The following is a 10956-nucleotide window of genomic DNA, read 5'->3' on the forward strand; positions in this document are numbered from 1 at the left end:
AAATATGGGTTGTATTTACAATGGTGTTTGTTCTTCACTGGTTGCCCTTTTCTTGTGGCAACAGGTCACAAATCTTGCTGCTGTGATGTCACACTGTAGAATTTCACCCAGTAGATATGGGAGTTTATCAAAATTGGGGTTGTTTTCGAATTCTTTGTGGCTCTGTGTAATCTGAGGGAAATATGTGTCTCTAATATGGTCATACATTTGGCAGGAGGTTAGGAAGTGCAGCTCAGTTTCCACCTCGTGTTGTAGGCAGTGTGCACATAGATTGTTAAATCTTGAGAGCCAGGTCTGCCTACGGCGGCCTTTCTCAATAGCAAGGCTATGCTCACTGAGTCTGTACATAGTCAAAGCTTTCCTTAAGTTTGGGTCAGACAAAGAGGTCAGGTATTCTGCCACTGTGTACTCTCTGTTTAGGGCCAAATAGCATTCTAGTTTGCTCTGTTTATTGTAAATTCGTTCCAATGAGTCTAGTAATTATCTATTTGTTTTCTCATGATTTGGTTGAGTCTAATTGTGTTGCTGTCCTGGGGCTCTGTGGGGTCTGATTGTGTTTGTGAACAGAGCCCAAGGACCAGCTTGCTTAGGGGACTCTTCTCCAGGTTCATCTCTCTGTAGGTGATGACTTTGTCATGGAAGGTTTGGGAATCGTTTCCTTTTAGGTGGTTGTAGAATTTAACGGCTATTTTCTGGATTTAGTTTATTTGCAGGAATCTGCCTAATTTCGCTCTGAATGCATTATTTGTTGTTTTATGTTGTACACTGATGATAGTTTTGCAGAATTCTGCATGCAGCATCTCAATTTGGTGTTTGCCACATTTTCTGAATTCTTGGTTGGTGAGCGGACCCCAGACCTCACAACCATGAAGGGCAATGGGTTCTATAACTATAACAAAAGATTGGAGAAGTGGTTGACCCATACACCTCCATTTTGGATAGATAACTCTTCGAGTTGTTCTTTCGTTAGTGTGTCCCAATTTTCCCGAAAGTGGTTAGAGTCTATGGATTCTTCAATTATATAGAGCTGATTTCTGACGTGCTGTTCCTTCTTTTTTCATAGTGCATTTCTGTATTGTTTTAGTGATTTACCATAGTGAAGGCATAGGCTCAGGTTTTCTGGGTGTCTATGTTTTTGGTTGGATAGGTTTCTCAATTTCTTTCATCAAACTATTTGTCATTGTTGTTAATTTTCTTCAGATTTGAAAGAGAAGGTGAGAGGTCAAATATACTGTTGAGGTTTTCTACTGCCAAGTTTACACCTTCACTATTACAGTGAAACGTTCTGTCCAGGAAGTTGTCTGAAAGGGATTGAATTTGTTGTTGCCGAATAGTTTTTTGGGAGCTTTCCACACTACTTTCCTTCCATCTATAGCGTTTCTTAATATTATTCAGTTCCTTTGGCTTTGATGCCTCATGATTGAGCAAAGCTCTGTTCAAGTAGAGTGTGATTTTGCTGTGATCTGATAGGGGTGTCAGTGGGCTGACTGTGAATGCTCTGAGAGACTCTGGGTTGAGGTTAGTGATAAAGTAGTTGACAATACTACTGCCAAGAGATGACCTATAGGTGTACCTACCGTATGAGTCCCCTTGAAGACTACCATTGACTATGTACATACCCAGCATGCGACACAGCTGCAGGAGTTGTGACCCGTTTTTTTGGTTATGTTGTCATAGTTGTACCAAGGGGGGCAAACGGGGGAGGGAATGCTGTCACCTCCAGGTAGTTGTTTGTCCCCCTGTGTACTGAGGGTGTCAGGTTCTTGTCCAGTTCTGGCATTTAGGTCGCCACAGATTGGTACATGTCCCTGGGCCTGGAAATGATTGATTTTCCCCTCCAGAATGGAGAAGCTGTCTTCATGAATGTATGGGGATTCTAGTGGGGGGATATAGGTAGCACACAGGAGGACAATTTTCTCTGTTGAGATCATTTCCTTTTGAATTTCTAGCCAAATGTAAAATGTTCCAGTTTTGATTAATTTAATAGAGTGAGTTAGGTCTGCTCAATATCAAAATAGAATACCCCCTGAGTCACTTCCCTGTTTCACACCTGGTAGTTTGGTGGATGGTACTACCAGCTCTCTGTAACCTAGAAAGCAACCAGTGGGTCCATCTCCTCTATACCATGTTTCTTATAGAATGACAATGTCTGTATTTCTTATTTATTTGGTGAATTCCTGGTTCCTGCTCTTTAGGCCAAAGGCAGAAAACCTCAGGCCTTGGAAATTCCAACATGAGAGTGAAGGCCTTGCGTTCCATAAAGTGTCCAATGTTGCGTCTCTCTCTCTCTCTCTCTCTCTCTCTCTCTCTCTCTCTCTCTCTCTCTCTCTCTCTCTCTCGCTCGCTCGCTCGCTCTCTCTCTCTCTCTTCGGAGTGCATGCTGGGAGTGAGTCGTCAAGCAGGAGTGATTGTGAGAGCGACTGGATTTCTTTTCACTCTATTGGGTGTTGGTATGTAAATATATATATATTGATTAGTTTAGTTGGTTTAAGGGTATTTTTTCTAAATATTAATAAGAAAGTATAGGGGTGGTGGGATAGTTTGAGGTTGTTTGTTTGTCGCGAGGGCACAACCAGCGGGTGGGGCGGGTTGAAATGGCCACTCGTGGAGGTTTGGAGTATGAAAAACTTAGTCGAAGGAATGGAGTGAAGATTCCAGCCGCGGCTGGCTGTTCAGTAGAAGAATGTAGTCTTGCGGTGGGTGCTATCATTGGGTATGATAGCATCAAATCAGCCTCAAGGATGAATAGCGCTGTAGTGATATTCTTAGATTCTATTGAAAAGGTGAATAAAATAGTCGAGACGGGTGTGGTGTTGCGGGAAACACAGACGCAGGTATTTCCGCTTATGAATCCGGCGAAAAAAGTGATACTTTCTAACGTGCCACCTTTTGTTAGAGATGAAGTGCTGGAGCGAGAGTTAGCGCGTCATGGTCAAATCGTATCTACAATAAAGAAGGTTCTTTTTGGATGCAAATCTCCGTTGCTGAAACATGTCGTGTCTCATAGGAGGCAAGTGCATATGATCTTAAAAAAGGACGTAGATGAACTGAATTTAGCGTTCAGTTTTAAGATTGATGGATTTGATTATGTATTTTACGCTTCGACTGAATCAATGAAATGTTTTGGTTGTGGAAGAGAGGGGCATTTGGTGCGCAGTTGTCCCGAGAATGAGCGCGCTGAGACCGGTAGTAGTTATAGTGCTGGTGCAAATAACGCACCACCGCGAAGGGATGAAAATGCTAAGGGTGCAGGGGAAGGGAGAAGGTGGGCAGATGTGGTTGGAAAAGTAGGAGAAGAAGGCATTGTGGATAAGGTGGAAATTGTGGTAGATCAGAACAAAGAGGGAGGGGAAACAGGTGGTGAGATTGCGACTGCCGTCGCTGAGGTGGTGCTGGAAAATGAAATTGGAGGGCAAGAGGAGATTGAAATAACGGAAAAAGAAGCAGATGTTTTCAAAATACCTAGGAGTAAAAGGAAGAACGTAAGGGGGGGTGAAGGGTCTAGTTCTAAGAGAAAGGTAGAGAGTGATAAATCAGTTGAAGATGAACAAGTGGTAGAGATGGTAGAGTTTTCTTCTGGGGAGGATAGCGAGAGTGAGTCTTCTGACGCGTCACAACAATGTAGCGAGACAAATGAGATAGAAGGGAGATATGGAATTGAGAAGATACGTCAATTTCTGAAGTTGACAAAAGGGAAGAAATATATGCAGGATTACAAAGTAACTGATTTTTTCCCTGAAAGTGAATTGTTTATTGAATCAGCAAAGTTTCTGATGTCAAAAATTACAGGAGGAGGGTTGAAAAGCCCTGAAATTGCTAGACTCAAGAAAGTGGTCACGAGAGTGATAAGTGATGTAAATTCGAAAGAAAATGAAAGAGTTCAGTTGCAGTTTTAACTCTGTAAAGAGATGTGGTGGCTGTATCATCATCTGTATATTTTTTTCATCCATGAGCAGTTTTAAGATTTCTTCTTTAAACGTAAATGGGGCAAGAGATGGTAAAAAAAGAGCCATGGTGTATGAGTTAATTAGGGGAAAGGGAAGTGACATAATTTTTCTACAAGAAACGCATAGTAATTTGGAAAATGAAGTCATGTGGCAAAAGGAGTGGGGTGGGACAGTGGTGTGTAGTCATAAAAACTCAAAAAGTGGGGGGGTGGCTATTTTGTTCTCAAAAGGGTTTTTGCCTTTGTCTTATGAGATTGAGGAGATAGTTGAGGGGAGGTTATTAAAAGTCAGAGCAAGGTATGAAAACATCACTATGTGTCTGATAAATGTATATGCCCCAGTGGTGACAGTTGAGAGGGTATGTTTTTTAGAGACATTATCAAATACCATTGAGAAATGTAATAAAGAGGATTATTTATTTATTGCTGGGGATTTCAACTGCACAGTCAGCGATTTAGATAGAAATCACCAAGAACCTCATATAGCCTCAAGGACTCTTTTAAAACGCCTTATTGTAACACATGAATTGTGTGATATTTGGCGGAGTCAAAATGGAGGAACAAGGCAGTACACCTGGGCGCATGTGAGAGAGAACATCATTTCTATGGCTAGGTTAGATAGGTTTTATTGTTTTGAGCATCAATCTCAGGTTTGTAAATCAAGTGTGATAACCCCAGTGGGATTTTCTGATCATTGTTTAATAACAGAGGTGGTGTTCATTAATGATGTAAAACCCAAAAGTGCATACTGGCATTTTAATACAACTTTATTGAGTGATGCTCATTTCAGGAAATGTTTCAGTTTTTTGTGGGAGAGGTGGAGGTCTCAAAAGGCCAGTTTTATATCACTTCAACAGTGGTGGGATATAGGGAAAATCCAGATTCAACAATTCTGTAATCAATACACGAGGAATGTCACCAAGGATATCACCGGATCAATGAAAGCCTTAGAGGTTGAAATAGTGGAACTCATGACGTTGGTTGAGACCACAGGAGATCGAGGCCATACTCAGGCCCTCAAGAAGAGAAAAGCTGCATTGGCAGACCTGCTGGGTATCAGAGCACAGGGGGCATTGGTGAGAAGTAAGTTTCAGGGAATATCTGAAATGGATGCCTCATCCAAGTTTTTCTTTGGTTTAGAGAAAAAGAATGGACAAAGAAAAATTATTCATTGTCTCAAATCAGCTGTTGGACAAGAGCTCACTAGCCCGAGTGAAATTAGAAAGAGGGCAGTAGAGTTCTATGCTGAGCTCTATAAGTGTGAGTACAAAGAGGATAAAACAGTGACACAACAGTTCTTTGATGGGCTCCCAAAGGTGGCTGCAGAAGCTCAGGTTGAGCTGGAGCAACCGTTGTCTTTGCAGGAGTTATACACTGCATTAAAAGGCATGGAAAATGGAAGGGCACCAGGCATTGATGGGCTTCCCGTTGACTTTTTTAAGTCTTTTTGGGCTATGTTGGGAGAAGATTGGCTAGCAGTAGTTAATGATAGTTTAACCGGAGGGTTACTACCAATAAGCTGCAGAAGGGCTGTCCTCACCCTATTGCCCAAAAAGGGTGACCCTAGGGAGGTGAAGAACTGGAGGCCGGTGGCTTTATTGTGCACTGATTATAAGATATTGTCAAAGGCTTTGTCCAACAGGCTGAGGGAGGTGATGGGGCAAATCATACATACGGACCAGTCCTACTGTGTTCCTGGCAGGCAGATAGGGGATAACATTTCTCTGATTCGTGATTTTTTGGACGTCTCTAAGGCTATTGGGTTGGATGCTGGTCTAATTTCAATTGATCAGGAAAAGGCATTTGACCGAGTTGAACATAAATATTTATGGCACACGCTTGAGGCGTTTGGGTTCAGCTCGGGTTTTATTGCCATGATAAAGGTGATATATGGTGACATTGAAAGTGTATTGAAAGTTAACGGTGGTTTGAGTGCTCCTTTTAAAGTGTGTAGAGGTATTCGGCAGGGATGTTCTTTGTCAGGGATGTTGTATGCCATTGCTATAGAGCCACTACTAAATAGCATTAGAAGTCGCATTGAAGGGGTGTACCTTTCAGAGGATATTCCTCCTATTCGTCTCTCAGCCTATGCTGATGATGTAATTGTGTTAGTGAAAAATCAAGCGGAGGTGGATAGTTTGAGTATAATGGTTGATCGTTTTAGGGGAATATCCTCTGCAAAGGTAAATTGGGAAAAGAGTTGTGCTTTACAGATTGGGAAATGGGCTGGAGGGATCATGGCTTTGCCAGGGGGGCTAGAATGGTGTAAGGGAGGTTTTAAGTATCTTGGAGTGTACCTAGGAGATGAGGGGACTATGGAAAAGAATTGGAGTGGGGTGGTTGAAATGGTGGAAGGGAGGATGAGGAGATGGCGTTGGTTATTATCTCGTATGTCATATAGGGGGCGCACTATTATAGTTAATAATGTGATTGCCTCTGCACTGTGGCATCGGTTGTCTGTTTTAGAACCACCATCTGGCCTTCTGGCTAAGATACAGGCAATTATTGTGGATTTCTTTTGGGATAAATATCATTGGGTTCCACAAAGTGTTTTGTATTTATCAAAAGAGGAGGGGGGACAAGGTCTTGTACATCTTGCTAGTAGAGCTGCTGCTTTCCGGTTTCAGTTTATTCAAAGGTTGCTTTATGGACCGGAAAATGTGGTGTGGAGAGGGGTGGCAGGTCTTGTATTACAGAGGGTTGGAGGATTAGGATTAAAGAAGGCTTTATTTTTGGTTGATAGTAGACAGATTTCTAGGGAGGGAGTACCTCCGTTTTACAGAGGCCTTCTCAGAGTGTGGAGCATAATGAAGGTGTCCAGACGAAATTCAGCGGAGTCAGTGCATTGGCTGTTGGAGGAACCGCTGGTGTATGGGGCAAGACTGGATTGTACAACTGCAGCTGTTCCACATTTCTCCAAGATTCTGGTGAAGGGCAAAATAATCACCTTAAAACAGTTAATGGCCATGGCTGGGCCCGCCTTAATGGATGGAAGACGGGTGGCTGAACATTTGGGGATGAGGTCGGAAAGGATTGTCGGACAAATGTTGGGGAGCTGCAGGAAGGCTCTGTCAGAGGAAGAGTGGGGAATGCTTAATAGCCACGAGAAGAAGGTACAAGATGAAGACGTCGCATTTCCAAGACTAGGGATTACACCAAATATCCCAGAGTCAGAGAGAAAGGGTTTATTGTTGGATTTGAGAGGGTTGGAGGAGGTGGGTTTGGATGAGGTGAATGGGAAGGACTTGTATAGGGGGTGTGTAAAGGTGTTAAATAAAGATAAATTGAAAAATAGAAAAGACACTCCATGGAGGGTAAAATTGGGAATTGATGACAAGGTAAAGCCAGCATGGAGAGCACTGTACAAACCACCGTTACAAAAGGGTACTGGTGATATGCAATGGAGGGTTTTACATGGCATTATTGCAGTTAATGCTTTTGTATCTGTCATTAACTCAGAGGTTAGAGATGGATGTCCTTTTTGTAATATAAGAGAAACCATTTTTCACTGTTTTATGGAGTGTGAGAGGATAAAACCTCTATTGGAAATACTGGAGTCTTTGTTTAGAGCTGTAGGTGAGTTTTTTAATAACAATGTTTTTATTTTGGGGTTTCAATATAGTAAGCAACAGAAAAGAAAATGTCAACTGTTAAATTTTATTTTGGGACAAGCTAAGATGTCAATTTTTTTGAGTAGGAAACATAAGATAGACACGGGATATGAGAAGGATATAAGATGTGTTTTTAAAGGATTAGTGAAAGCAAGAATAAAAGTGGATTTTGAGTTCTTCTCAGCTGTAAAAGATCTCCCATTATTTGAGGAGAAGTGGGCATATGAAGGAGTGCTTTGTTTTGTAGAGGAGGGGAAATTATTTTTTGTTGAGGAAATAAGTTGAATGTATATGTTCTTTTGTTTTTTTATTTTATTTATTTTGAGTAGGAATTACATTTATTGTTTCATTTCTGAAAAGGCAGTGTGTCATTATTTATGTTAATAATTGAGTAGAAAATAAAGGTTTTATAAAAACTAAAAAAAAAACTCTCTCTCTCTCTCTCTCTCTCTCTCTCTCTCTCTCTCTCTCTCTCTCTCTCTCTCTCTCTCTCTCTCTCTCTCTCTCTCTCTCTCTCTCTCTCTCTCTCTCTCTCTCTCTCTCTCTCTCTCTCTCTCTCTCTCTCTCTCTCTCTCTCTCTCTCTCTCTCTCTTTCCGTCCCTCTGTAGCAGGAGGGAAGAATAGTCAATTAAAAACCTGTGTGTGTGTGTGTGGAATCTCATGGTGATGATGTCTTAATGATTTCCCTATAAATCTGCTGATGCAGGTATCTAATAGCTGGTAGGAGAGTGCTGTGGCTCACTCTGCTTTAGTTGGTTTCCTGGAAATATGATTTTTGCTGATTATATATATTTCCTTCCTCTCCTCATTTTTTATGCCTTCAGTTTTTTGCTTTTTTGGACAATTAAGGCTGTGTGCTTCCTTGAAGTGTTGTATTGTATAATAAAATCTTGTTAAAACTCAAACCTCTGTCTGCCCCCTCGTCTCTCTCTCTCTCTCTCTCTCTCTCTCTCTCTCTCTCTCTCTCTCTCTCTCTCTCTCTCTCTCTCTCTCTCTCTCTCTCTCTCTCTCTCTCTCTCTCTCTCTCTCTCTCTCTCTCTCTCTCTCTCTCTCTCTCTCTCTCTCTCTCTCTCTCTCTCTCTCTCTCTCTCTCTCTCTCTCTCTCTCTCTCTCTCTCTCTCTCTCTCTCTCTCTCTCTCTCTCTCTCTCTCTCTCTCTCTCTCTCTCTCTCTAGAAACCGGAGTGATAGACCCAGTGCTTATAGAGCGTTATAACACTCCAGGGTTCGTAGGCTGTCTGTCACGCGTCCAGTTCAACGGAGTCGCACCCCTGAAGACTGCCCTAAGAAACCCTATAGCAGACAGACCAACAGACAGACAGTCTGTGCCAGTGTCCTACCAGGGTAAACTGGTAGAATCTAACTGTGGAGCATCACCTCTCACCATCCCACCAATGTCTGCTGTCACCGATCCTTGGCGCCTGGACTCAGGTACGATACACATACACACACACAGACATTTTTGCAGGAAACTTAGGTACACACACCACACACACATTCTCATATTCGGGATGCTGCAGTCTTCCTTTTGCTCCAGTGAGATGGTTGTCTCTGTCTCTGGTCAATAACATCTATTGATCCAGGAGCCGCAAGCAAAACGCACAGTCAGCTGACAGGGCAGATATGTCAGCCTCTCTATTTCCTCTTCTCTCTGTCCTCTCTTCCTCTTCCTCTTATATCTCTCTCTTCTCTCTGTCCTCTCTTCCTCTTCCTCTTATATCTCTCTCTTCTCTCTGTCCTCTCTTCCTCTTCCTCTTATATCTCTCTCTTCTCTCTGTCCTCTCTTCCTCTTCCTCTTATATCTCTCTCTTCTCTCTGTCCTCCCGTCTCCTTTCTCCAGATTTCTGTCGCCCCTCACAAGTTCTCATCTACCCACTCTCTCTCTGCTATCCACTCTCCCTGTCGCCCCTTCCCCTCTCTCTCTCTCTCTCTCGCTCTCTCTCTCTCTCTCTCTCTCTCTCTCATTAGCTTACTGCCCACCTGTCATAACACGCTCCCTGTCGTCACTCTCTCTCTCATTAGCTTAATGCCTGTCTGTCATAACAATCTCTCATCCACCCACCAACTCTCTTCTCTCCCTCTCTCTCTCTCCACTCGTCTACCTGACAGATCTGTACATCAGGAGGGATTAAAGCCTATTAGTGGGAGACTGGACAGCTTGGCCTGGTGTTCATTCATTGCTCTGTAGTGTGTTTACAGTTGAATGGAAGGCAGTGGTGTGTGTGGGGGGGATTACATTTACATTTCAGTTATTTAGCATACGATCTTATCCACAGCTAGTACATTTACCTTAAGATGGCTAGATGAGTATAGCTGAAAGTAAATATCTGTGTCTCTAGGTGCAGAGTTCCCATTCAACGAGGAGAGAGTGATCCCAGATGGAGTCAACAGGAACTCAGCCATTATAGGAGGTACGTCCAGTAGGGCCCCTATTCAGACTTCTCTTCTCCTAAACTGCCATGTTCCACAGAGACATGACCCTCTGCCAGGTCCAGATGTCATCTTGATCTACTGACATTCAGTTGTCTCCAGATGTCTTTCCCATGGGCCTACATGATGTCAACAAATCAAGTATTTGCTTCAGTAACATTTTGCTCCAACTTTAACATTCTGTCAATATCTATCAAGATACATTCTATCAATATCTATCAATATACATTCTATCAATATCTATCAATATACATTCTATCAATGTCTATCAATATATTTCAATATCCATTTATCAATATACATTCTGTCAATATCTATCAATATCCATTCTATCAATATCTATCAATATATATCAATATCCATTCTATCAATATCCATTTTATCAATATCTTTCAATATCAATTCTATCAATATCTATCAACATACATTCTACCAATATCTATCAATATCCATTCCATCAATATCTATCAATATCCATTCTATCAATATCTATCAATATCCATTCTGTGAATATCTATCAATATCCATTCTATCAATATATATCAATATACATTCTATCAATATCTATCAATATACATTCTATCAATATCCATTCTATCAATATCTATCAATATACATTCTATCAATATCCATTCTATCAATATCTATCAATATCCATTCTATCAATATCTATCAATATACATTCTATCAATATCTATCAATATACATTATATCAATATCTATCAATATACATTCTATCAATATCCATTATTTTGAAATGGAAAGGAAAATACCTGTCTATTTGTGGAAAAATCACCTTGATTAACTCTTTAGTCATATCACAGTTGACCTATTTGCTTATGGTTTTGCCTACACCTAGTGACCTGCTTTTTAAATTATATGAACAAAAATTATTCCATTTTATTTGGAATGGCAAGCCAGATAAAATTAAAAGGGCCTATTTATATAACGAATATGAATTCGGAGGGCAG

At 41.4% G+C, this 10956-nt stretch overlaps 1 protein-coding gene across 1 annotated transcript in view; it reads left to right on the top strand.

Moving 5' to 3' along the window:
- LOC139531575 (contactin-associated protein-like 2) overlaps positions 1–10956 on the top strand; it is a 314450-nt gene that overhangs the window by 294178 nt on the left and 9316 nt on the right. Inside the window, exons 25-26 of the mRNA XM_071328143.1 lie at positions 8732–8986; positions 9895–9966. Coding sequence (XP_071184244.1) covers positions 8732–8986; positions 9895–9966 — 327 coding nt within the window. The remainder of the gene's footprint in view (positions 1–8731; positions 8987–9894; positions 9967–10956) is intronic.

Source organism: Salvelinus alpinus, chromosome 10 (genome assembly GCF_045679555.1).
Source record: "Salvelinus alpinus chromosome 10, SLU_Salpinus.1, whole genome shotgun sequence".
In the NCBI taxonomy this organism is placed as follows: Eukaryota; Metazoa; Chordata; class Actinopteri; order Salmoniformes; family Salmonidae; genus Salvelinus; species Salvelinus alpinus.